This window comes from Entelurus aequoreus, linkage group LG12 (genome assembly GCF_033978785.1).
Source record: "Entelurus aequoreus isolate RoL-2023_Sb linkage group LG12, RoL_Eaeq_v1.1, whole genome shotgun sequence".
Classification (NCBI taxonomy): domain Eukaryota; kingdom Metazoa; phylum Chordata; class Actinopteri; order Syngnathiformes; family Syngnathidae; genus Entelurus; species Entelurus aequoreus.
Genome location: NC_084742.1, coordinates 20,859,459 through 20,887,426, shown reverse-complemented (window position 1 = coordinate 20,887,426; position 27,968 = coordinate 20,859,459). Strand labels below are relative to the sequence as shown.

General features: G+C 42.0%; 2 protein-coding genes across 13 annotated transcripts; one reads left to right on the top strand and one right to left on the bottom strand.

The window, feature by feature from the left end:
• Positions 1-12,282, bottom strand: si:dkey-183c6.8 (protein O-GlcNAcase). The gene is made up of 17 exons (XM_062065172.1): positions 12,060-12,282; positions 11,156-11,207; positions 10,602-10,699; positions 10,406-10,536; positions 10,159-10,330; positions 9,973-10,071; positions 9,634-9,903; positions 5,069-5,155; positions 4,515-4,981; positions 4,278-4,452; positions 4,142-4,198; positions 3,980-4,065; positions 3,799-3,903; positions 3,645-3,736; positions 3,382-3,565; positions 1,923-2,082; positions 1-1,846 (listed from the first exon to the last, which is right to left on the bottom strand). Exons 1-17 carry the CDS (start codon positions 12,097-12,099, stop codon positions 1,710-1,712), a joined length of 2,412 nt encoding a protein of 803 aa, XP_061921156.1. The 5' UTR covers positions 12,100-12,282; the 3' UTR covers positions 1-1,709.
• On the top strand, positions 9,173-27,949 carry rpgrip1 (RPGR interacting protein 1). 12 transcript variants are annotated; one of them, XM_062065165.1, is made up of 34 exons: positions 9,173-9,367; positions 9,655-13,186; positions 13,447-13,503; positions 14,464-14,564; positions 14,631-14,746; positions 14,811-14,867; positions 14,927-15,044; positions 15,147-15,343; positions 15,421-15,523; positions 15,595-15,720; positions 15,782-15,887; positions 15,978-16,001; positions 16,074-16,220; positions 16,289-16,362; positions 16,432-16,643; positions 18,704-18,789; positions 18,857-18,907; positions 19,786-19,950; positions 20,032-20,149; positions 20,222-20,382; positions 20,449-20,788; positions 20,867-21,027; positions 21,098-21,333; positions 21,410-21,525; positions 21,596-21,762; positions 21,844-21,900; positions 21,988-22,097; positions 22,166-22,223; positions 22,293-22,359; positions 22,419-22,495; positions 22,571-22,760; positions 22,828-22,912; positions 24,346-24,473; positions 24,577-27,949. In XM_062065165.1, the coding sequence occupies exons 5-34, from the start codon at positions 14,659-14,661 to the stop codon at positions 24,786-24,788; spliced, it is 3,837 nt and encodes a 1,278-aa protein (XP_061921149.1). In that variant the 5' UTR covers positions 9,173-9,367; positions 9,655-13,186; positions 13,447-13,503; positions 14,464-14,564; positions 14,631-14,658; the 3' UTR covers positions 24,789-27,949. The 12 variants fall into 12 exon arrangements, with proteins under 12 accessions (XP_061921149.1, XP_061921148.1, XP_061921146.1 ...); XM_062065164.1 differs by having other exon boundaries at positions 11,517-11,612; positions 11,874-14,564; XM_062065162.1 differs by having other exon boundaries at positions 9,655-11,612; positions 11,874-14,564.
• The last annotated feature ends 19 nt before the right edge of the window (positions 27,950-27,968 follow it).

Sequence of the window (27,968 nt, the reverse complement as noted above, 5' to 3'; positions counted from 1 at the left end):
TTTATGTTGATTTAATTTAATTTTAATTTTAATTTTTTAATTTCTTGTGCGGCCAATCGGTCCACGGACCGGTACCGGGCCGCGGCCCGGTGGTTGGGGACCACTGCTTTACAGTACAGTAGATCCTCGCTATTCGCAGGTTATATGTTCAAAAAAGCTCTAAAATGCCTATTTTTGATACTTTAAACCCAATAATAGGCCTCTCACAGTTAATAAACCCATTTTAAATGACATCACACCGACCCTAGAGTTCAGTTCAAAGCTTGGGAGACAAACATTTGTTGCAGCAAATTCCCCAAAACACTTGTGTGCTCCTGTAGAATGATGGCAGATCATTGCATTGACATGTTAACCTTGCAAGCAAAACCAGAACACTGGGGTCCAAACGTGTGATTTACATAACTGAGGTGTTCCTCAAGGCACCCCCTTAAGTCATCTTCTTTTTAGAAGTTATTTTTCATGATATAATTGAAGGTGTTGCTGTAGCTTGTTTACTTCAGATGCAATCAGTAGCCATTTGGTCAACTTATTTAGTTATTCTAGTGGTGTTCCTCAAGGTTCCATTTAAGGTCCTCCATTTTTCATCTTTTGGGCTATTTAACTGTTGGCCATTGAGTTTAGTTAAAAAAAATGTTTGCATCAGATTCTTCTGCTGTCATAGAGATGATCTTTGACTCATAGTTTTGCAGAAGCTCCTTAAAAACAGCAGAGTGCCTCTATAACTCTGACAAATGAAAAAAATCACTGTCCACTGCAGAAGACGCTGGTTCTCTGTTGTATGCAAAATAAGAATAATAGTGAATGGAGAAGTTCAGGGCTCTGATCTTTAGCTTTCGATAAATGTGTCCCTCAAAACAATATATTATATATTGTATATTCTTGGTGTACAGCAGTGCTATTCAACTATATTATTCTCGGGCCACAGTTTCACAAAGCTAAAGACCGGGGCCGGACTTTGCCCTCCACTATTATGAGAACCAGCACCCTCTAGTGAACATTTGTTTTGTGCTATTTCTCATATACAAATTCCACAATTAGGAACAAAATAGCCTAGTTATGCCTTTCGATTGTTAAAATGTCAATGCAAGGATCAGACAATGTGCTTACACTGTTTCAAGTTCCTCTGCCCAACAGAAACGCTCCATTGTTTTTAGGAGGACACAGCAAAAAGAAGTCTCCCACGTTTTGAACTGAACTTGGAGTTTGGCCCCCTGGCTGCCAGTTGAATGGCCCTGGTATACAGTGTGGATCTTACAAAACGTCTTGTCAAAGTATCTTCCTGCTGGAAAAAGTTGTGAATTAACTTGTGAGACAGCATCCTCTGCTGGATTCATAGCAGCACTATTTTTCCAATACAGAACGCGCCATGAAACAATTTTCTATTGAGGTTACCACACATGAATAAGTTATTTACCATTTAAAACCGAAAATAGACTTGCGCTAACAGCGAATAAGCGGAAATCTACTGCCTCATTTGAAGTCCAGATTGGTGTAAACACGCTGCTCCCTCTTTAATCTTCTTTATTTTTACAGTCTTCCCTTGAAAGGACATATTGATGCCCTAAAATTAACAGATTCTCCGTTTTGTCTTTTTTAAGTACTGTTTCTTTTACACGTAATTGTCTAGGTGTAACTACTGCATGCGACTTTACATGTTGCTGTGCATGTTAGCATGTTTGTGTGTGTGTATGTGAATGGGGGCGTTGTGCTCAAAGCAGCCTGCCCATCACCACCCCTTCTCTGCTCCTGGCTTCCCCTCTGAGGATCTCCAAGAAGCCCAGTTTGGTCAAGAATTCCAGCCTCTGACGGTCCGTTGGCTGCACCTCACAGAACACACCCTGTGAACCTGCACACGAGAGAGATGGCACCCAGGTAGGACGAGATTACAAATGTTTCCGAAGGTAACATTGGCTCCTCCTCACCATTGGCTTTAAGGGCCGTCAGGAGGGCAGCAAGGAGCGTGCGACTGACGCTGACGTCCACCAACTCGGGCAGGGCGTCCAGACGCAGCTGAGAGGGAAAGTGATGTACGAGCGAGTCCGGGTATTCTCCCTGGTCCTCTTCCATCAACTTGACCAAGTCCTGTGTGGAGAAGCAAGTCGGCATAGACACAAGTAATAGTTTCATCCAATACCCAAGCCTATATCCTACTCCTTTTTGGGCATGTTGAATTGTGCAAGTGCAAACGTGATGTATTACAATGTAACTAAATGAAATAATTCAAATTATGTATACATGTAATCTACTGTCATTAATGGCGAATAATCAAAATGCAAAGTGCGATTAATCTGATTAAAAAATGTAATCGTAAATGTAATCAAATGTATGTAGTATACACTATATACATCCATCCATCTTCTACCGCTTGTCCCTTTTGGGGTTGCGGGGGGTGCTGGAGCCTATCTCAAAATATACATACATGTATACATATACACATCCATCCATCCATTTTATATCGCTTGTCCCTTACGGGGTCACGGGGGGTGCTGGAGCCTATCTCATAATATACAAATACACAATACACTCTCACACACACACACACACACACACACACACACACACACACACACACACACATGTATTACCTCTGAATTGTTCCATTTATTAATGGTGAGTTTAACAATATCAACACAATACTGCATTTAAACAAGTTACTTATTCTCTTTTATTACATACAATTGTTTGATTAAAACAATTGCAGTCAATAGCACACAATAACTAAACAAAAGTACTCTCCTTTACTTATTTAAATCTTTTGGTTTTGCCCTCAAAGTCTTCCTGAGTTTGTAAACAATAACAAAAACGGCAACAAAATAATCTTGAAAATAAAAATATCTAATTACTTTTGTATCGTTTATATACTGATACTACTTCTGGTATTGACACCACCAATTTATGGATCGATCTGCTCCCTTACTTACTTACTAATTACTAAACACGGGCAGGTGTGGAGAATTAGTGTACATGACAACCAAAAGTCAACGAAAGGAAAGAGGGTGAAGAACGGAAACAGACTAAAACATAGGGAAAAAACTACTAAACATAACTCAAGACATGACCCGGGCAACAGATCATGACACTGAAGGTTACTAATGAACGGAACTTAATGTACTCTAATAAAAAAGGAAAATTCTTATATAACCCTCTTTTTGGTCAATGTTTACAGTAAGAATGTGTGATGAGACAGGTTGACATGCAAGTTTTCCAGCCTTCTACAGCCACGTACATGTATAGTAAACTTGCAATGACGCACAGCGTGGGCAGAGATGATGAAGTCAAGTCCTCCAGTGACTATTTGGCTCTTTGTCTGACCACTCACTTCCTATTTTGCCTATGTAACCCAATATACTGGATGTACGCAACTTTGTGATGCTTACACACCTGATTGTTGGAGTGGCCTCCTTTGGGTGGGTACTTGTCTCTCATGGCGGGCAACCAGCTGACCTGACAGCGCTTGGCGAAAGAGCGCACATCCAAAATGCCCAAAATGCAACCACAGACCCCCAGCTCGTCCTCTAGGATGAAGCTATACTCGGGGCACAAGGCCAGGCAGGGTCCCAAACACCTACAAATGGAGAAGGAGAAAACATTCTATTAAAATCCATTAATGGAGTCTAATTAGATTCCAGTCATGTGACACACACCTGTCTCCTACCACATCTGGGTGAGAAACACTCGACTCTGGGACACACTGGGACCTCAGGTGAAGCTGACGCACCATCCGATATAACTCCACCTATTTGAATACACACCATGTGGACAAAAGTACTGGGACAGGCCTCTTAATCATTAGCCTACCTTGTCCTTACTATGGTAGGGCCTGATGTTGTAAAGACGTGAGGTGGGAAAGAGAGGAGGGGGGTGCGTGAAGAGCTCACTGCTGCTGCCTATTGGGAGAAGCATCTGACAAGAAAACACACAACACGTGGGTCTTTGAAGTCGTATGCACAGACACAAGATGAAGAAACAATCAACCAACCTGCACTTCCCCAGAGACGCCCCCTTTAAACACCCATGGCTCCGCCTCCTCTCCCAGGTCATCCCCTACTGAGGCCATCCCACACCCTGTCACACACAAATATCACCTGCAAGTCTGCTGGATCCAACTCCATATGACAAGAACATCAAGATGATTACTCACAATGGAAGCAGTTCCTCCAGGAGGCCATGGTTGTGCTGTCATTCAACACACGACCATCTGAGTGACAGGAAGGCATTGTTGTTATTATTATTGTTGTTTAATTTCCTCATTATTTATCAATGCGCGAGATCCTCACCCAGCCAGCAAACAAAGGCCTTGGCCACAAGCGCCATGTTTCTCAGGTCCCATACATACGGGTAAAGGTCATACAGCACTGCCCGATTGGCCCCGCCCACAACACTACAGTGCAGCTGCGCTATGTCTTCACATAGAGACAGGAACCTGGAGGCCCGGCCCCGCCATTCGTCCACCTGTGGACACACTTACTCAGTCCCAGAGGCTAAAAGATCACACACAAACACACTCTTCCTACCTTCTGGAGTAAACCTTTCTTGCTGTTGATGCTGACAAGATGGCAGTTTGTTTTCAGCCAGGTGAGATCCTGAAGAAGTTTCTGAGCTGATGGGCCATGTTCATGAGGAAGGTAATAGAGGCCAACCAGCAGTCGCACCTGGGACTCACTCAGTTGGCCCTTCCCACTACCGAGGCTTCGAACCTGGGCTTTATGTCCACGGCCTCCCCCAGAAGGCACTCCATGCCCGGTTCCCTGGGCTTGGTGGTTGGCTTGACCGGTCTGCTGCCGCTTTTCACCCTCGCGTACTTCCCTGTCTCCTTTGGCTTTAGTAGGTGAGGGAGGAGGGGAACTAGAGTTGAGGGGGAACACGGGGAGTTTAGCCACTACGGAGGTCCCCCTCAAAGTGGCGTTGCAGTCGGATCTGTCTGGGGTTTTGCATCGAGAAACCGCGACAGAACAACGCTGGTCTCGGGCACTCTGCCTACCTAAGAAAGAATTTCATATACTCGATTTTTTTAATACAATGATCTTTTCAGGAGGGTTGAAGATTTAAGAACCTTATATTTATTTACCTGCTTGTAGAGGCTGGTTGAGGTCTTCCAGCCAGTCATGGAGTGCAGCAGACAAAGCTGTTTCAGGTGAATAATCTGGCTCCTCATCTAGAGGATAAAACAAGTATGAGGCAGAACAGCTTTTGTCTTAACTACAGTAGCACGGCTCCCCTCACCTCCCAGGGGGTGATCAAGGGTGATGGGTCAAATGCAGAGAATAATTTGACCGAGAATTTGCTAGTGTGTGTGTGACAATCATTGGTAGTTTAACTTTAACATATAGCCTAGTACATATAGCCTATGTAACTCCTAGGAGTCTTTGACTTCACAGACACAGAAAATGCAGCTGCAAATGCAGAGGCTCCCTTTCAACTCAAGTCGAAAGTGCAGACTTCTAACTGCCTACCAGTCTTTGAATGGGGATTTTTTTTTCTTTCAAATTCATCATTAGAGATATTTACCATTTTATCGTAGAGTCGTCACCATATTTCACACTTGTAAGCGCTTTCGGTGCAGGAAGGCAGCCAAAAATAAACATGACACCACCTCCTATAAGAAATCTCCTTAAACAGCCGCTTGGTTGCAGAGGGAGACGGGCAAAGATGGGCCAACAGTGCCATCAAGTGACTGACACACATCACAGCTTTGAAAGGCCAACAAAGGCCTGACTTTTTCTCTCTGGAAAGTTTTCTTAATGGGCACACAAACATATTTTTGCTTGGAATACTTGTATGCATAGTGAATTGTAACTGCCTGAGGCCTCGCCTGCCTTTACAGGTACATAGTTGTCACGAAGTCTTATGGTTGCTGTTGGCGTGACCCCATGATGCATAGACAGCTGATGACGTGCAAGTAAGACGGTCCCTTTATTAGGCACCAGCAGGCTTTAAGGCATACAAGTCATACAGTCATTTAGGAATAAACAGAACACTGTTAAAGCAAAGTTCCAGGAAAAAGGCAAATCTGTGTTGGGTTTAGTGTGGATCTATCCTGTAAGGTGTGATCACCTAGTAGACGTTGCCTCACTGTCTCTACTGCATCCTGGGTTGGAATACAGGTGAACAGGGAGGTGACGTCAAATGAAACTATAGTTTCATTTTTGGTCCAGTTTTAGATCTCTGATCTCTGCTACAAAGTCAATTGAGTTTTGGACATGGTGTGGAGTTTTGCCAACCAAAGTTGCTAAGATGTTGGCCACATACTCAGCAATAGTGTATGTCACAGAGTTAATGCTGCTGACAATGGATCTTAAGGGAGCCCCATCTTTGTGTGTTTTTGGAAGGCCATAAACGCCAAGAATGGTTTCTTATGTAAATAAGTATTATAAATATTTCACTGCATTTATGTTTGTGGTTTGCTAAATGTATTTACACGTTTTTGAATTATACATTTTATATTTGCGTTCATTACACGTTAGACATTTTTACAGTTAAAAAACGTGTACCTACTTGAATTTTAGGTTTTTAAATACATTTTAGGTCTGATGTGTTAATAATGGGTCTGATCGACTAGGCTCCAAATAGTACGCACTAAACAGTGTGTGCAAACTATAAATTTGAATGTATTATTAGTGGGCGTGTTGCATGTGATCTGCTAAGATTGCGTGTACAATTGATAACTGGTGCAGACCACCTTATTTAAATTAGGTTTCTGTGTGTACTAAGCGGCTATCACCATGGATACACTAATTTATTGCACATTCGTGTTATTAAGCTCCTACCTGTGGCGTTTTGCCAAGTTTTGAAACATGCAGCAGACATGTATCACATTTTATGGGCTTTTTATACGCAGTCCTGCAGTGCATGGTACCCACTTTTTTACTGTGCTAAAAGTGCGCTAACGAGAGGTGCTGGCACTAACTGCGAGCATGCTTTGTAATGTTCCAGACGCAAAAAAATGCATATTGCAAAAAAGTTTTTAATAATATATCTTCTGTATGAAAAAATTAACGTCATTAAAAAAAAACGGCAGCAGCTGCCTCTATTCTCTTAGCCTTTTCTGCACAACTGCCAGTTTGCACTTCATTCATAGGTGAACTTAATAAAGACACAAAACAGCGGCCGCAGAACAATTATAGTTTTAATAGATCACACTGCGTGTGCTAAATATTTATATTTGTATTTTGGTTCAGATGATAAGCATTTATTCTGCGTTTCATGAAGACAGAGAAATGATCGTGCTCCTTATATTGCTCACGCACAAGTTGAGTAGAACAGCATTGCATGTGCTATCAATTTTAGTTTCCACATGTTTAATACATGCAAACCTTTAATAGATCAGGCCCTTAGTCAAAATGAAAACATTTACAGAGGCCCTAATATGCAAAACCAACTTCTCTTATCTGCTGGCACCTGTTTTGGTGTATTTTGGGATCCCCATAAAATGTTGAAATCAAACCATAGAGGCAAAGGTATTTATAAAACAATCTTGCCTTCTTCCAAACATGCTCCAAACAAGTGGTTAAAGAAATTGACACTTTGGTGACATATTTTGCCTCGGTTATATCAGTGGATAGTTCCATATATGGTAGAGGTTTACCCGAAGAGCTGGCTGCAGCAACACAACCAGGAGGACTTTGAGTTGGATAGCAGACGCGCTATCCGACGCTAACCGCCGACCGCATCGATGATCGGCTGAAGTCCTTCGTCGCGCCGTCGATCGCTGGAGCGCAGGTGAGCACGGGTGTTGATGAGCAGATGAGGGCTGGCGTAGGTGGAGCACTAATGTTTTTATCATAGCTCTGACGAGGTCCCGTAGCTAAGTTAGCTTCAATGGCGTCGTTAGCAACAGCATTGCTAGGCTTTGACAGGCGGCACAGCATTAACCGTGTGGTTACAGGTCCAGTGTTTGGTTCGGTGTCTCCTGATAGTAGTATTGTTGATCTTCTGTCTATCCTTCCAGTCAGGGGCTTATTTATTTTGTTTCTATCTGCATTTAAGCACGATGCTATCATGTTAGCTCTGATCCACAATAGAAAAAGGAGAAAGTGTGGAATCCAATGAGCCCTTTTACCTAAGTTACGGTCAGAGCGAAAAAAGATACGTCCTGCACTGCACTCTAGTCCTTCACTCTCACGTTCCTCATCCACAAATCTTTCATCCTCGCTCAAATTAATGGGGTAATTGTGACCCACCCATAATGTGTCACATTTTTGTGTTGATTTATTTATTTTATTTTATGGTTTGAATTCGTTTTTGGAGCTGTCATTCCACATTTATTACTATTCGCATTGGTCAGTAGGGGGCAGTAGGGCGTTTCTTCCCAATTGAATGCGATCACCTGCAGACCGGAAGCTTCTCGTCATTCTGATGAGAGCGACCAGTCTGTAAACATCTGAAACGTTCTGTGTGATTTTTCCTCCTGTATAACAGGTTAGTTTTGGTGAATCAACTCACTGAATAATATCCATGTGATCTTTATAAGTTTAAGTACACATTCTGATGGTGGAGCCTAACTCTGAAGTGTTTGTAAGTTGTAGTTTGTATTTGTGAATGAATCCAGTGCACAGCTGCAGTAATCAATACAAAATGGCGACGTGAGTGCGCAATGTTTGTATAGGAACTTCTGATCCTAATTCAGACTCCCAAATTAGAGCTCCCATTTTCTTATTGATTTTATAATGTATAGTTGTGTAATGTGTGTGTTCTGAAAGAGGTTTTACATGCTATTTTGTGGTGTTTAGACATGGTTATATAAGTTAAGCTCTCAGGAATGGTCAATGAACATTTCAAGTACAGTAACTTAAAGCTGCTATTATTAGAAGAAGAATATGAAGAAAAGTAAAGTATTTAAATAAATGTTGCTAAATTGTGCATTAAGTTAAAGGTGAATATTCCCGAGAAAGATAAGACAGTCAAATAATGTCTAATTTGGCACTATATTGTATGTTTTGGAGTGATGTGGATATGTAAAAAATATATGGTAAAGGCATACAGTATTGTTATGGTAATTATTACTCCAGTGATACAGTAACTGTTTAATGATAGTTTATTGAGTGTTTTGATGAACATAGAGGTGAAGATAAAGTAAAATACATTGACATGATAATACAAACTGACAAAATATATGGGAAATGAAGTGAATTGTGGATTTGTAATTTCTGTTAATAAATTCTGATGAGAGCGACCAGTCTGTAAACATCTGAAACGTTCTGTGTGATTTTTCCTCCTGTATAACAGGACATTATTATCTGACTGCTTGTCCTGGCTACCTGGGACCTGCAACATAATCGTCGCTTTCTCGGTCCAAATCGCTCTCGCTGCTGGTGTAAACAATGGGGAAATGTGAGGAGCCCTTCAACCTGCGACGTCACTACTTCCGGTACAGGCAAGGCTTTTTTTATCAGATACCCAAAGTTGCGAACTTTATCGTCGATGTTCTCTACTAAATCCTTTCAGCAAAAATATGGCAATATCGCAAAATGATCAAGTATGACACATAGAATGGATCTGCTATCCCCGTTTAAATAAAAACAATTCATTTCAGTAGGCCTTTAAGGTTAGATTAAAGGGCTAAAAACTACCAAAGACTCCAAAGGGTTGGTGGTGCAAGCAAACATTTGGGTAAAAAAATGGTATCATCCTTACCTTTCCTCTCCTCGCTCCCAGCTCTGTACCAGCTTGCCAGCGTGTGCAGCGGAATGTAGTTGGCTTCAAACTCACAGTTGGGGTTGAGGAGGAGGCCCCGGAGGCGGGCCCTGAGCCGAGGCTCGCGTCCCTTGAATGGACCCAAGAAAAGGCGTCTGGAGTCGTAGTCGTTGGCGTGCAAGTTGTCCCAGATGAGTGGAGGACGCTGGAGTACGGACTCCACCTCAGCCAGACAGTCCACAGACAGTTTTCTTGAGATGACCTTACTTCCTGCAGAAACCCAGAGAGGAGGGTGAAAAATAAAGGCGCTGGCAGCTCGTTATATGTGAACACTCTCACCTGTCCATATGACTGTGATGTTAGGAAGCAGGTCCTCGCCAACGGTCTGCAGGTATGGAGATTTCAGCACACTGGGAGAACACAGAGAAGCGCAGTACTCTAAAAAAAAGGAGAGGATACTCAGTCATTAGTTTTCATCCTCAAGTTGACAAGTAAATGTTTGACACAGTTACGCACGGCACACACCTGTCGGGCAGAAGAGAAAGACAGGCGGCTCCCCCAGGAAGTGATAAATCTCATTGGTTATGGTGACCTGAGCGTGTGCAAAGGAAGAGAAGGCCTCACTGTCGGCCTGACACAAGGAGTGGTCGATATCATCAAACAGGATGGCAAACGCCCGGCAGCCCAGATCAGACACCTGCAGGCCGGGAGAAGAAACCAACTGCTGGAGACAGAGCGTGCGACGGGGTCGGATTATTGGGGCGCCTCCTACTTGTCTCAGCTTGCGTTTAAGAAGTGTCAAGTCACAGGGGGATGAGAAGACGATGTCCTGGCCGGGAGAGAGGGCGTAAACAAACCCGAGGCCTCTCGACTGGGCCTCCGCAATCAGAGTGCGCAGCTGACCTGAGAGGAGAGGCTTGGCATGAAGGTGACAGAACACAAGGGTGAACGGGACACTTTTGTAGTACCTTCTTCCTCAGGTGAATAGACTTCTCTCCACAGCAGCCTGTGTTTTAGGTCATCTTTTGGGCCGTACAGGTAGGTATTCAAACCCCAGTCCTGCATCCTTTAGCAAAGAGAGCAAACTTAGCCCAGCGCTGTATTGATCTTGAGGATAATTTAGCGGAAATGACCTCCTGAATTATACATATGATGCGAGCAGTCAGCTGATATGAGGAAAGTGTTTACATGATCAACGTGTTTCCATTTTAGGCTGCTTCCTGTGCAGATGGCATGAACATCAACAATGCTGCACACACACACTCACACACACACACACGCTGTGCAGCCATGCCCACTCTGCCAAACTTATGCAACACTGAACACTTGAGCTGTAAAAAAGTGGATCTATAAATAACGACAGTGCCCACATGCTGGGCTGCTGCTACGGCAACGTGGCGAAAACATGCATGCGATCCAAAATATTTTTGAACTTTTGTGCAAACATATATTTAGGAGTGTACTGGGGTGCTGCCTTTGTGATTGTTTGTTTAAATATAGCAAAAAATGGTGGCACACTTACCACTGGAAGAGAACTTTCCTCTGGTCCATTGACCATGGTCTCCCATAGAAACCTAGAGAAATAAAATGAAATGTAATAAATCAGGATAGATGCCATTGAGGCCCTGCTATTGTCTGCTATTACAATTACAGCAATCCTAAAAGTGGTACAAGTCAAAGTTACCACCCCCTGTGGTGTTCACTGCAGCCCATCTCTTTTCGTCTCGTGTTTGCCAGAGGCAGAATTCATTTTTACATAGCGTTTGCTATTATTAGAAACGGAAGCATCTCCAGGGTCCTTCTTCTTCCTTTGTGATGTCTGAATATGTATGTGAGCTGTACATCAGATGTAGTACTGCTAATATGACACCGCTCTGGTGCAGGCCTACAGGGAGTGCGGCCTTTTGATGTGTGCATCGCCATCCTGTTCCCCCAACGAGACTAATTGCCACGCAACACAGTAGAGGGTGTTACTATAGGTAATTAAACATGACTCAGAGCCTTGCATTCAAAGTTTGCATTGATTATGGTGAGTAGTTTGGCATTTTGCATTCAGTCACCATCTCCTCATGCACTTATGGCCACAACATTAGGTACACCTGCATCAAACTGAAAGCTCGTTCTGCATTTCTATCCACTAAATGAGTTCACCGGAAATAAAAAACAAAACATGAATTGTAAAGTTGTAATTATAGATGGATCTCATGTGTACATCAGCTTCCTTCCTTTCACCTGAGCAGGCTGGGAGTGATGCCTTCATGCATGGCCGCTGCAGCCAACAAACTCATTCACTTGAAAGGCTGCAAGGGAGCGAGCTACATGCCCACAGAAATGTAGGTCAAACGGATGGAGAAGGCGGAGGGGGGTGGGGGGAGAATGAGAAAGGGAGAAAATGGCATGATGTGACAGGTGAGGGATGCTCTTACCTTCCACCACCCCACAGAGAAAGTGCTTCTCCTCCTCCATCCTGCCGCCCTTCCAGCGTCCAGTCGGCCGTAAAGCAACCAGGGAAGCTGCGATGCTCTCCCGCCGTCTTTGGGGCTAATTTGTGGCTGAATGCTTCATACTTCTTCTTCCTCTGCCTGCCTCCTCCTCCTCCTCTACTCCCCTCATCCTCCTCTTCACTGTGCTGCTCTTACCACTGGGGCTCTCCGTGTTGCCTTTACGTGTACAACAAAAGCTAGTATTTTCCAGTACCACGATCTACTTGCTATATGCATTTTCGAACGTAAGACAAACAATGTTATGAGTTTTTTGTAAATCCAACTAGGCAAATTACACTTTATCTTACTGACTTTTTTTCCCATTAAAAAAAAACTCTTTACCTTTTCATTTATTCACCTGACATTTTGTTTTATTCATTTATTCCGCCTATCCGGGACAAACCCCTCCCCCAGAGGTGTGGCGTCATTGCAAAATTGGGTTGGGCAATACTGCGAATGTTCTGATAGCGAAGATATCCAGGCCAATATCGCCAATACCGAAACTTCTTTACGTGGTCATTGTTCAGGACTATTGAATAACTTTATTTTTTAGCTTAATATTAAAATAAAATAAAACACAATAACGATTTCCCAAATAAAAATATTGTAAATGAACAACCTGTAAAAAAAATAAGACATACATACAACAATATAAGACAATATCAACAAAACAATCACCTTTTTCATTTTTGTACCATACAGTTGTTGGAGGAAAATAACCAATATCGCTAAATCACAAAAATCCCCCATTGGGTCACATTCAAATAATTTGGCTCATTTAAAGCCCTCTGTATCCAGGGTTTTTTAACGAATATAACTGTAATATACATATACAGTACAGTGCATTTGAATAACACAACAAAAAACATGGAAATTTACTGTAAAATATTGACCGTATCACGCTAGTATTGATGAATCGATCCGATACCAATATTACCTTTAGTGTCGATATGCTATTTGAAAGTATCTGCCCACGGTCTGTTAAAATGTGCTTAAGTAGCTAATTCTCCCTACAGTGTTTAGCATATGTTTACTGCTCGAAAAAGTGACGCTTTCTATTCAACTTCAAGGTAGGAGCAATGCATTGATTGATTGATTGAGACTTTAATTAGTAGGTTGCACAGTGAAGTACATATTCCGTACAATTGACCACTAAATGGTAATACCCGAATACGTTTTTCAACTTGTTTAAGTCGGGGTCCACTTAAATTGATTCATGATACAGATATATACAATCAGATACTATCATCATAATACAGTAGACTATGTCAACTCTCCTTCGATCATTTCTATGACTTAAATCAGTGTAATGTCCGTCATCTTTGCTCAGGAAGGTAAATGCTTCAAGTGCAATGGAAGCTGTGGCCAGGGGCGTCGAAGTGGAAGGGTAAGTGGGGATGTTGTACACGGGCCGCAACGTGGGCCCCTGAGCTTCTGTAAAGTTTGAATATATTTTTAATGTTATTTAGATATGAAATAAATATTAATATAAAACAAACATAGCTATGAAAATTCAATAAGGTTGTTTGAATCTATGACGTTTAACTGCCTACACCCCCTATCAAACATGCAAAATGGTTCGTCATCATCTAGCTCAGGGATTCTCAAACTGTGGTACGGTACATGGGCTCTATCTAGCGGTACGCCAAAGAATCACTTGATTAAAGTACATTTTTTTATTATCCTATATTTATACACACTGTTACTGTTCAAACTGCCTTATGTTATAGAGGCCCAAAAAATTAAATATAATTCATAAATAACATTTCTGCCTAGTTTTAAATGAATATTTAGGCCTACAACACTACTGCATTTTAACGTTGGTCATTATTATGGTACTTGGAGAGCCAAGTTTTTTCTGAGGTGGTATTTGGTGAAAAGGGTTTAAGAACCACTGATCTCGCCCATGGGTGTTACCGGTATAGTGCTGACTTTGACAATGTCACAAATATGTATGAATTGACTGATTGATTGGACAATCCCTACTAACAAAGTGTTACAAAACTAAACATAATTAGCCTTTGTCTGATTAAGGCCTTACAAAAAGTTTCATTTGCACAATTATTTTACATTCTTGGATGTGTCCTTATCTTTTATATGAGATGGTCGGTTATCAGACATCCTCTTTCACACATTAACCTGTCACAGCTTTCACCACAGACCTGAGACGTGCATTCCACTACAGAAAAAGCTCTACTCGCCCACCGCTAAACTGACCTTAAAGCTCGCTTTGGCGCGCACAAGTGGGCAGTGTAATCAGATTAGTGCGCAGGCAGGATTACCCGTGCAAGCAGATGGAACACTGAGGCGGTCTTCAGGTTTACTTTGAGCCAAAGTGCACACACAGGCAGAGGCTCAAGAGGAGGACAGGATGAAGATGGATTAAACCCCATGTTGTTCAAGCAGATATAAAAGAAGACACAGCACAGGAATTGCTGGAAAACCAGGGTAAGGTTAAATATATCCATATGACTCCATTGTGTTTATAGTGCTTGTCATTTAAACTCCATCCAGGTGCTTTGATTGATTGTGTGAAGGTGTGATGTCTCCCGTGGTGGACGAGACAGCGGGGGACCTCCCAGTTCACGATGTGGGGCTGATGAGGGGAGGACTCATGCCGACTGTTCCAGGTTTGTTTGTCTAAAAAAAATATGTGAGACCAACAGAAATTAACAGCATAAGGTCTTGTCTCAGCAGATGCCACACGTGATGTGAAGCCGTGGAAGAAGCATCACATCATGATGACCAAAGGTGAGAACGCACCTTCAACTTCTTTCGATTTTTTCTTGACACTCTTCTGTCCCCCGCAGATCCTCAGCGGCTCTTTCGTTTCCCCAGGGAGCAACTGGAGGACCTTTGCCTTCACCTGCAAGAAGAGAACACTGTGTTAAGAATGCACTCACGAGCACAAGAGCAAAAGATGCGCAGGTGCTTTGCATAGTTAGGAATGTTCTACAATGCATTCATACACTTGTAGTCTCCAATACATATACAGACACAAAAGCATAAAATAGCTTTTCTCTAAAAAAGGATGTCCACCAGACTGATTCGTCTCCGTCAGGCCAGTCCCGGTGCCAAAGAGAGGGACATGGAGGACTCATTGCAAGAGCTGGAAGCTCGTGTGGCCACGTTGGAGAGCCAGAAGGTTGTCTTACAGAACAAACTCAGCCTGGCCAAGCAGCATATTCTGGACTTGGGGGGGCGTACACCTTACAAGTTCATTAAAGGTGTGTGTGGGAGCGTGCATGTGCGAGTGTGTACTGTATTCCAAGTTGTGCCTTCTGTGTCTTTCTCCTTTTCAAAGGTAAATGTGCAGAAGTTGATGGCGGAGTCAGGAGGGCTGCGCAGACGGCCCCACCCCGCTACGGCCCAACAACAGAGGACACCAGGGGACAGATGGAGAAATTGTAAAATTAAAATCATCCCTCTTCTTCATTTGTTGCCCACCCCTTTGAAAACCCATGTTTTCTCCATCCAGCTGTGTGAGCGAGCAGATGAGGGTGACGGAGCTCCAACTGGCCCTCCGAGACACACTACAAGATAAAGAGCGAGAGATGGAGGGCACCATTAGAGAGATGAAGAAGCAACAGGCTGAAAGACACAAGTGAGGACAGCAGAGCTTTCGCTAACGAAGCCTCACTCACAGCTGATTATTTTGTGGTCAGAGCAACCATCAGAGAAAACTTGGATGTGATCCGTCTCCAAAAGAAGCTTTCCGAGAAGAGCACGGCCCTGCGGGTAACCCAGCAGAAGATCACTGACCTGCAACAGGTGGGATGATATTTACCAAAACACTAAGCACACTAAGGGTGGGATAAATAAAGTTTATATTTTCCATCGCTCTGCTTCTTCTCTTGGCAGGCCTATGAGAAGCAGCTGGAGGAGGTGAAAAAGCAATGAAAACCTCATGTGGTTCTCCTGGTAATGAAGTCAGCATTTAATTTTTGCTTATCTCAGACTCAGACGTCACTGACGGAAAGCCAGACTGTCCTCCTAGAGAAGGTGGAGGAGCTGAGTGAGAAGCTGAAGCAGGAGAGGCAGAGAGTGCTGACCCTGGATGGTCAACTCACAACTGCCAGCTTGTCTCTGCAGAACCTGGAAAAGGTCTGGACACGAGCAGGACTTTCAGTCATTGAAATAATCTATTAAGTAATGTCATTTTTGTCCTCCAGCTACAAGAGCGTATAAGTGACCTGGAGGGAGAGAGGGATCGGATAAAAGAAAGCTATGACTCGCTACTTGAGAGGTAAGAGCAAAAAACTGCTGGATATTTACCACACTTCAAAATTATTCATCCAGGTTTCTCTTCTCGTAGTACTTTATCTACTTACAACGACACTGTGGAAGAACACAAGGTGGTGTACAAGGAAAGGGACGCACCAGAAGACACCGTTTCCACAATAGATGCAAATATCCTGGAGAAAGCGCTGCAGGCGGAGCGGGAGGAAAGAGGCAGGCTGGAATCGGAGAAGGAGAAGCTCAGACAAGAGAAGGAGATAATGGAGGAGCAGAGGGAGCAAGAAGGAGGTGGGAGCTGCGATGGACTTGTTTGTCCATTTAATGCAGCTAATTTTTGTATTTGCCTGCAACCCATTCTATAAACACAGCAACACATAGCCTGCATTAGAACATTACACAGGTAACACCACCCTATGGAAAATTGGCTATTTTGCCATTTTTGTGTCCTGCAGAGACCATCACTGATTTCGCAATAAGTCTGGACCTGGTAAAGTCCAGATAATCATCCCGTCAAAAAGTGTCCTCTAGTGTTGCCAAGAAAAACTGAAACTGTCCCAAATGCCACCTGCAAACAACATGGATGTCTACCTCTTAAAGTAGACTCAGGGTTTCCCCTTAATATAACTGAATGTGGCGGACCGCCACTGCTTTTTTATTACCATGTTTTACTCTTTTACTTTAAAACAAATTAAAGTAATACCAGCGCCCCCCGCGACCCCGAAGGGAATAAGCGGTAGAAAATGGATGGATGGATGGATAATATATTGTCGCTTCCAGAAGAAACTATACAACGTCCAACACTATTTTTAACTTTTATTACTAATCTTATGATAACAAATAGTACAATTCCAAAAGGTTTTACCTCCCATTTCCACATTTTCGTCTCCGTAACTCGAGTCCATGCTTCCCCGCCGGACACACAACAACACTTTCTCATTCTCGGCCAATCGCCTTTCAGGCACGGACGGTGTGTTTACAAACATGGGAAAAACTGATATTAAGTCCAAACCACACAAACATTAAACATTACCACCAGCAAGTCGTTACGGTTTGAATGGATATACTGTATATATAGCCTATTATTTGCGCACTATTGACATGTGATGTACCGAAAACTCGACCACCAAAGAAAGATTTTGATTACTGAAAACATTTGATAACCGGATGTAAACAAGACGCACGCCATTGTCTAGAGCGTCGTCAGCATGTCTGCAATATGGACGTATCCAGATATACCCATGGACATCGATCTATAAAATGTGCAAATATTAAGAGGACTTTTAAGAAGAGAAAGTTCCACTGGAGCACCGCAAAGCAAATGTGACGTGCTTGCTGTCGCTCGCTTCTTTCGTCAGGGACATCAAGGGACAGAAGTTAAGAGTATATAAACACAAATCCATTCTATAACACCAGAATGATATTATATTTGTTTGCTAGTAGTTTTTAATAAATAAAAAAAAGTAATTAAAAGTCTCTAGAATGACACTTAAAAAATTCTCAAAGTACGTTGTACAATAAGCAGCAACAATTGAGAATATGGCAAAACGATATAAAAATATACCTTAATACTAATTAATAACAACAGATTTGTTTTTAAATGTATGTATACATTTTTTTTAGCATTTTTATCCATTCTAATTGACTTTATTTATATAGCACGTTTTAGAAAACAGGAGTTAAAACCCACATTTACAAGCAGGATAAAACTAGGAGATTTAATTGTAAAAAACAGTCATTAAATTTTTTTACTTTTAAAAAAAAAAAATCATTTAGCAGATTAGGCAAATTATTCGATGACGTCATGGTAACCACACCCATAACCACACCCTGACCACCCCCCACAGGTATCTTGACAGTCGAGGGGAAACCCTGAGATTATATGGTTTGTTGGTTTGTTTGTTTATTCTTTTGCTTATTACAATCCCCAATATCCGCTGCAATAGCAGCCACTACTTTTCCTGGGGTCTAAAAATGGTGTATGATGATTTCCGTGCGTCCTGTCATGACAAACATTTGAACAGTTTTTACTGGGATACACATACCCACAAGATTTAGTATGGTAAAGCCCTCAAAGAGTGATTTATATTATGAAATAATAATGGTGAAGGAAAATAAGAAGTAAACAATTCAAGAGGGTCCCTTTGTCACCTATACCACAAAGCTGCTTTTTGCATTTATTTATTATCTTAACCCACATTGAATTGATTTAAGCATGTGTAATGAATTAAAATGTGAAGAATAAATTAAACCAATAAAAACAACTTTCAATTTTTCTGTATGCAGCTGTCAGTGAAAAAGGTTTGGACGCCCCAATGAAGTATATTTAACCTATTGTTCTTGATGTTCAGCCAAACTAAAATATCTGGAAGAGAAGATACTCGAGTACAACGATCAGATTTCTGTCCTACAGCGCAGACTAGACTCTGTCACCAAGGTCAGTAAATAAGTTATGACATAAAGATAACTTGACTTATTTATTGTGTCCTTCTCTTGCCCTGCAGGAGTTTGACATGAGTGACGAAGAGCTCAGCGAAACACTTTTTCAGATTAAGGTGTGTAAGCAAACGGAACCCAAGACTGTCTCAATTGGGATACTTGTATATTTACACTTAGCCTGTTGAGTGCATAAGTAAGAAACACGGCAAAATGTAGTGCACTGCAATGGGGCAGACTTTGCACTCAATATGCCCAAAATGGCAAGCACAGTGATGGAGGACCCTTACCATCTTGGCCATGTAGCAGAAGGGGAGAGACTAGCTTGAATGGGTTACAATTAAAAAGGAGACGAGAGGAAGTTTCCGACAAATGGTCCAATATTTTACGACAGAAATGGATTCGAAACAGCACTACCCCAGGGGTGTGAATATACTGTATATACATACATACACACACACACAAACACACACACACACACACACACACACACACACACACACACACACACATATATTTGTCTTGACCCTACAATTCTCCTTCTGTCTTATTTTTTTTCTTTTTTGTATCACCTCCTGCTCGATCCGGCTGAGCCAAACACTACAGCATATACATCCAAATATTCAATAAAGGCAAATACAAATAAGGCAACAAGAGAATTATCCCACACTTCTCTTTTGTAAAGTAAATCTGTACAGCAGATCTGAGCATCTACATCAACAATATGATTTGCCTAAGTAGGTAGAAAAGACAAATGTTGTATTTTTTTAACCTAGTACATCCCGCGGGCCATATTGTAGACACTGGCGGGCCCAAGCCGGGCCGCAGTTTGGGGACTACTGCACTAGATTGTCAAAATTTGCGCTAGTACACAGTATACTTAATAAAGCATTTTGACTGAAGTATTCCATTTGAGACTCAGTCCTACAGAAGTCTGTTTGTCCCAACATGCTGGATCTTTAAGGAAAGGTTCTTATTTCCTTCACATGTTGGACAGGCGTTCCGTATGCAACAGGAGAGCAGAGAGGGTTTATGTCTCCCCGGGACTGATCGAGAGGAAGAGCTTGTCAACAATCAGGCCTTACACGCCGAGACCGTGCTTGAATTACAGAAAACCAGGAGCCTCCTTTTGCTAGAGCATCGCATCAGTAAAGACCTTCAGGTGCCAACACATCCTCATGATCAGCACTGGCATCCTCAACACGCTCTTTTCGATGTAACCCAAAGTGTTTTCTACCCAAAGGAGGAGTTGGACACAACCAAAACAAGGTTGGAGAGTGAAAGGGAGGCGATGAGGATGAGGATGGCGGAGAAAGACAAACTGTTATGCAAAAGAGCTCTCCAGATCAATGCTTTACAAGGTAAGAACTGGAACAGCAGCAGCACAGTCTTTCAGCATCAGTACCTAACACCTTTAAATATGTGCTCAAAAGACCAGCTGAAAACCTTTGCGTACAACACAAAGAGCCACAAACGGACCATACCGATACAGTACACATGGCCAACAGGAGAAAAACAAGCAGTCTCGCCTGAAGATTATATTTCTTATTCTCCATTGAGGTCTGGAGAGTCCCTCTTAGAAGTTCACATCAAGGTGAAAAGTGCTTTATTAATTGTATTCATGGTTGCTTAGAAACCCACTGTGTTCTTACTTCTTTAGGATGCCACCTTCACTCCAAGTGGGCTTCGGAATATGAGCAGCATTGATCCAGACCAAGGTGAAGACACGGTGACCTTCTGTACATACAGCCTTTTGGACTTTGAAGTCCACTCCACACCTTTGGTGGCGGGAAGCAAACCCAACTACAGCTTCACCTCCCACTATGCTCTGACTGCCTGTGATCTGGAAAGGCTAGAGGTACAGGGGTGGAAGGTCAAAGTGGAGCTCCACCAGGCAGTAGGAGGGGTCCGCTTTCTAACGCACGGGAGTGGACAGGTGTCCCTGTTGGCTGCCGTGGAGAGGAGAGGGGAACATATTAATGGACGTGTGCACATCACAGGTACAGACAAAGTTGTTAATTTGAGTGATAGGATCTGTTTACTGTCAGACAATACATTCTAATGTCTCTCTCTTCAAGGTTCTGTGAGGGAAATAGTCGGTGTTGTGGATTTCTGGGTCCGCCTATTCCCACCTACAGAGCCCATGGATGCAGTGGTGTCGGGAGGCAATGACAGGACCACAGCAACAAAGAAAATGCCGGCTCAAATCTCTCTTGGCTGGCAAACTGCCGGCCATGCGGTAAATCCAAATGAACTTTCATAAAGATTCCCAGCCAGTTCTGTTGAGAATGATCACTTTCTATGTAAAGCAGGAGTTGTACGATTTTGGTGGAGGTATTCCCAACGAGTTGATGTTGCTGCTGGAGCGCTGTGAGGGTCTAAAAGGGCGCTGGCCTGGACTACTTCCTGATGCCTACCTGACCTACAGATTCTACGACCTGCAGCCCCATGTGTCCCAAACTGTCCGGGGTAATGTCAACCAAGTTTTCCACGACATCACCAGCTACCCGCTTGCAATCACAACTGATGTGTTGCACTACTTGAGGTAGGCTGTGAACCGCTGGGCAGCCTACTTTTGTAACATTGTGCAAAATGTTGTTATTTATGTTTAAATTGCGCAGGTCAAGCAGCCTTTGGGTCTATGTGTTTGATGATAGCGATGACCAGATACCACCAGTCTACTTGGCTAAAACACCCATCCCACTGAGAGCGCTGGCAACTGGCAGGGAGATCCAAGGTGATCCGAACAAGATTCCAGTTCATATCCTGGACAGTGCATAAACCCAGCAGGGTCTCTGGTTCTCCAGGTGATTATGTTCTGCGTGATCCAGCTGGTGGCCCACGGGGGACTGTCAGGGTGTTGATTAAATGGAAGTACCCCTTTCAACCACCAGTAGATGTGATGGAAAGCAGCATGAGAAACCAAGGATTAGCAGAAGACTCACAAAGACCGATAGCTAAGCCCAGAGTCAAGGTGTCTAAATAGTGCACATTCTATCTACTGTATGAACATCAATCTTCCACATTCAACAACTTGTGTCTTGTCTTCCCGCAGACAAAGCACCTTGAGTCAGGAGAAACCAAAGCAAAGATGAGGAAGATGAGAGCTTACGTGAGGTTTTATGCACCTTAAAACACACCATCATGGTACATTAACTAGCAGTATGATGCACAAATGTTTCATCTTTTATGTCGCTAGCCTTCACTTGACAACATACAACCAAGCCAGACCAAGAGGTCCAACAAAAAGTCTCCTGCTCATCATGACGAGGAACCCCCCACTGTGCTCTCTCATTCGCCAATCACAAAGTAAGTTATCTTAATGAAAGAATGTGGGCACAGCGATGGAGATAAACTAATTTCATTGATCTCCTGAGATCTTCCAGACGTGCCACGTCACTGAGAAGACACTCTGTTGGTGATCCTGCTACTCAGGTAGGGTTCGACAAGGTCTACTGATGTCATGGAGGCAATGTGAGGTTAACTGTATGTTCTAATGTTCAGAACATTTCCTCTGTGGATCTGGTGTCAGTGGATAAAGAGCAGGAAAAGGAGGAAAGGAGCGAGAGTGGTAAGAACTCACAACCTTACTTTGTGGTCGTTCTTCATTAACATAGTTTTACTGTGCAGCTGTTGAAGAACCCTCAGAGTCCTCTGAGACCTTAACAAGCGACCTCATTGTTTCATCAAAACAAGAGAGAAGAAAGGTCAAGTAAAACTATAGGCCAAAGAAAACACAGCATCTCATCACATATACTATAAGTCATAATGTTGGCATGCAGGGTGACAAGCTAAGAGTGGAGATCTTTTCGTTGACTTTCGAACCGTCCTCTCAAGTGGCGCTGGACGATTCAGTGCAGCGTGTCTACGTGGAATACCGGCTGCTGGGTATTCCCATGGAAACAACGGAGACGCCCGTGTCCCTCCGCAAGCCCACAGGGGGGGAGGAGATTCACTACAACTTCACACGAGGTGGGAGCATTGATAGGCAAAAGGCATTCATATTTTCTTTTTGCTAATCTCTCTGTGTCTCTGCCAGTCATCTATGTGGATGGTTCACTGTCAGCGCCACTCAGACAGTATCTTTACACCATGTTGGAGGGCAGTGACCCCAACAAGGGCAGGTATAGTAAGTCAGTGCACAGCAGGTGTGTCCAAAGTGCAGCCTTTTTGGCCCTCAGCATATTCCAAAAAGTAATAACAGTTACTTATAAATAAAACATGTTCATAAATATTACATTAATTGGCTTTGTCACCTATACCACAAAGTTTGTTACAGGTAGCTTAGCATAGTGGTGTCAAAAGTGCAGCTCGTTTTTTGTTGTCCCGCAGCCTATTTAAAAAAAATAATTACTTAATGGTCTTTGACCTCAAAAACGCAGAAAATTCAGGTGCAGCATAATTGGTGGCTTAGCCTGCTGCCACAGAGGCACCAAACTTTCAATTAATCAAACTTCACACTGCATACAGTATTTTAATGGTGCAAAAATAAAAGTAAAAACAGTCTTTTTTAAAAAAAAATTATTATCTCACAATTTCTCATTCTTAAGCGCTTTTGGAACAGGAAAGCAGCTGTTTTTCAAACTAAGCTAAACAAGCAATGAACCATGAAACCACCCTCCTGTTGCTGTAAAAAGGTAGTCATCAATCGATCAAAGAGTGAATGTGAGCTAACAGTGCCATCAAGTGGCTAAATGTCGAACTTTTTACACTGATTCATGATGATATACTAATTAAGTTAAAGTACCAATGATTGTCACACACACACTATGTGTGGTGAGATTATCCTCTGCATTTGACCCATCACCCTCAAATAGTATATATGATATTAATTCTATTAGTATATATGATATCAATTATAAGACAGATATACTAATAGTATATACTGTATATTAATTATTAGACAGGAACAAAAACAACATTAGAGCAACATATCGGATCCTAAATAGTATAATTAAAAATGGTGCGAAGAGAATGAGCCACAGAGAGAAACGTAATGAACGAAGTAGTTGAAAGTTTTAATAACTACTTCGTAAATATTGGATCTGGAAGAAGGGATTGCAGATTCTAGATGGATAACACCATAAACAGAAATCCCAACTCGATGTTCCTCGGGGATGTGACAAAAGAGGATATAATCAAAGTTGTGAATAAATGTAATTCCCAAGACCTCAAATAATTGTAACGGAATTGATATGGAAACCATAAAAAAGGTTATTGAAGAGATAAAGGGGGGGCAAAGCAGGAAAGAAACAACAGATCAACTGGTCTAAAAGGGGGGTCTATTTAAAGGCTAGAGTATACAAATGAGTTTTAAGATGGGACTTAAATGCTTCTACTGAAAATTATTTGGCTCTATTTTTTTGTCGTTAACCATTTTTAACTTGGCATATCTTGACCCAACATTGGATTGTTTTTGCTCAGATATGAAGTGTTTTAGAGTGGTCCCGGCATCTTTTCAATTTGGTGGAAAGAGTTTGGACACCCCTGGTTTACAGATAAGGACTGTGTTGTGTTTCTTTGATGTATGTGGATATAAATCACAGTGTTTGTGCAGGTTAAAGTTCACAGTCGTCAGTGAGCCAATGGATGGCAATGAGGAGTGCTGGGATGTCGGATGCTCCTTCTTGGACCTGCAAGAGCTGCTGCTGACAGGGAACGACGTCATTGAACGGCAAATTGACAGTAGGCGTTTCTGAATCCTTTCCTAAAATGAAATAAAAAATAAAATGAAAGGCAGATTGTTTCTGCTTGCTTAATGTGTGTCCATCTCGTGTGTTTTCTCCAGTTGTGCGAGTAGATGACGAAAAGGAGGTGATAGGATTCCTCAAAGTGTCTCTGGAGGCAGCAAAAGCCCTGACTGGAATTTACCAAGAGTTTCACCGGCCAATGGATGCTGAGGATAACAGCGATAAAGAAACCCAGCAAGAAGAAGAGGCGCAGCAGCAGATGGAAAAAGATGCAATTATTGTGATAGACTACAATGACAGCGACTTCTAATTACACTTAAAGCCTACTCACAAAAAGGAATATTCATTCGGCTTTTGGATAATATTTTACCTTTACAGGTGAACCTAATTTGACCTTCACCAATTTTTTAAATTATCCAACTGTTAAAAGTTTGTCTACTTTCTGCATAACTTGCTGTTCTCTAACAAGTCGCTGAACAGGTGTGTGATCGATACATAAGCCAATAAATGTTCGGCTTCAATTAGAATAGATATTTAAATAGTCTTCTTCATCACGCTATTAACCTTTTGACTTCATGAAACCAACACCTAACACTTAATCAACAGTAGCTCGCCATTGTGAGGCTTCAAACAAGATGTTCTCAGAGGGAAGTGGCCACTGAGCTTCAGAGTCAGCAGCAGGTTACAGATACAGAGGGACTGGAAGAGTCACTGATAATTACAGGTGAGCGTGTCGTTCTAAATATTGATAGTATCGATCCCAAGGTGGGTGTCGGTATCGGATCAATACTTTTGTTGCAGTTTCTCGTCTGTGAATCCAGCAAATTATTGGCTTTTCCTGAGAGTTCTTTCGAGCGCAGCATGTCTTATAGTCTCGAAATAATAATAATGAATTATATTTGTAACACACTTTACATTTGTTAAAATCTCAAAGTGCTACAAAATATTTATTAAAAAAAAGTTAGAATATATAATAGAAAATTAAAATAGAAATAAAAACATGAAAAACACTAGATAAGCACTACATAAAATATAGCAACATAGATAAAATAGAACAAAACATGAAAGCACTGGATAAAACAGATAGGCAAGCAGTGCATTTAAAAACAAAAAAGCAAATAAATTAGATAAAAGCTGTGCTAAAAAAGTGGGTTTTTAGTCCCTTCTTAAAGTGGTCGACCGACTGTGGTGCTCTAAGATGGTCGGGGAGAGCGTTGCAGAGTTCGGGTGCGGTCGAGCAGAAAGCCCAGCGGCCCATTGTTTGTAGGTTTGTCCTAAAGGGTTTGAGGAGGTTGGTGTTTGAGGAGCGGAGGTTGCGGGTGGGAGGTTGAGGGGAAACTTAAGTCCTTGAGGTAGGAGGGGGCGTTGCCGTAGATGCATTGATGTGTTAGCAGGTTAATCTTGAAATCGGTCAGGGATGCAATAGGGAGCCAGTGGAGTGATTTCAGGATGGGTGTGATATGATCCCGCTTGCGCACTCTCATCAGGATCCTCGCTGCGCTGTTTTGGATGTACTGGAGCTTTTTTATGCTCTTTTTGGGGACCCTGACAAGAAGTGCGTTGCAGTAATCAGTGCAAACAGTGCACCTCTTTCTTTTTCTACTGCTCACTCAGGTACACTTTGCCATCCCTACTCCCTGCTACTACTGACTTAATTATTCACAAATATCTGCCTGCAATAGAAGTTATGTACGGTGTTGACATTTTTGTATTACATTTTTTTTACATGTTTGCATTTTTCTTTATTTGCACGAGTAGATTTTTTCTTAAATAATTGTATGAAATTGAAAGTAATGTAATTATTTTATATATTTGTTTTTTTCCATATGTAGTATTGTATAGTTGCATTTTAGCACATTTTTATTTTAATAAAATAATTATCTTGTAGTACCACAGTCACAATCAACTAATTAGTTGCAAATTTGCAAATGCATTCAATGTTTGATAACTAAAGTCAAAGTATCGTTATCAATAACGGCAATTCTAGCCCTTTTTTAATCGGATCAATAGCATAATTCCTAGTATTGCCCAGCTCTAATTAACTGAAAAGGTATGTGAAACTATTTTCACAAAGGTTTCTTCAGTTGCACAATTCAGCTCCTGGTGGGAAAACAGTAAGTTGTGCATAAAGTATTGAAACATTGAACAGTGGGACATGATCATTCAAAAGTTGGATAAGGTCAAATTATATTAACCATTAACACGCGAAGTCCCAGAGAAGGGTCAATTGACATTTTTACCTAGAAAACACACAAGAGGGTCATTTGACCCCTAGTCCCCCCTGTGGACACTCCTTTTGTTATGAAAATGTGGCTGTTAGTGGCACACGGCAGGGGGCCACTTGAGCCTGTGTGGGGGAGGGGACCTTACAGCTCAAGCTTTAGTTCTGAGGTAGGTTGTGTGTGTTTTTGCAAGGATCAACAGAATGAAGGGATCAACACTCTGACATTTATTGTTAAAAAAAATACAAAACAAAACATATTTACAAAGAATGAAAAAGCAACTGTTTTCCCAGTTTTGGTGTGGAGGGTTGTTGCAGAAGCAATTGTTATTTTTGTGTGCCAAAAATAGTTTTAAAAAAAAAATTTACAAAGAAAAAAGCATATTTACAAAGAATGAAAAACCATGTCCATGTAAACGTGACTGACATACATTTGAGCAGTCACTCACAATCCTGGCACTGCCATTGCTCCTTTCGGCATTTCCCACATGTATAATTTTTCTGTCTACCTAGACAAACTGCCCCTAACAGCCTCATTACCATAACAAAATGAGTGATTAGTGTATTCGGGAAAAGCGTCGGGCCAAATGACCCCTCTCTGGGTCTTCTAGGTAGACAGAAAAATGCTGGGACTTCTAGTGTTAAAGGTCATAGTGCATTTGTTATGTTCCACATAGTGGTGGTTTGTTTGTGTTTCTTCCCCTATTGTTTCTACAGGTGACACTCATTCACTGCCTCTGCTGCCAATCAACCGGTTCCTGTTCCCAGCTGCTCCTCATTTCACTCGCCTGTTAATCAGCCAGCCAATCCCAGTCCACCATTCATCCTCCCAACCTGTTTAAAATCACCTGCTCACCACTGGATCAGGTGGATTATTTTTCTGACATGCTGTGTGGAGCTTTGATAGATGCCACGTTGTTTTGTAATCATTTTTGTTAAACTCTTTGCTTAACTTGTGCCACCTGTTTTTTTGTCTTCATTTTGTTTTACCCTTCTAGTTTTGTAAGTATCTGCAGCCTAGTCTTGGGAAAGGTTAGATAGTAGTGATGGGTTGATGAGGCCTCATGAAGCGTTTCGACACATTGCAAAACTGTATTGATACTGTGTCGATACTGTGTCACTAAATACTGCCATCTGCTGGACATTAAAAATCCCTACAGGCAACCTATGGACCGACTCAACTGACACTGATATTATGACCTAGTATATACAATAATATAAACCAAGTCATTGTATTTCATTTAGGATTATTTCATATCTTCATTTAAA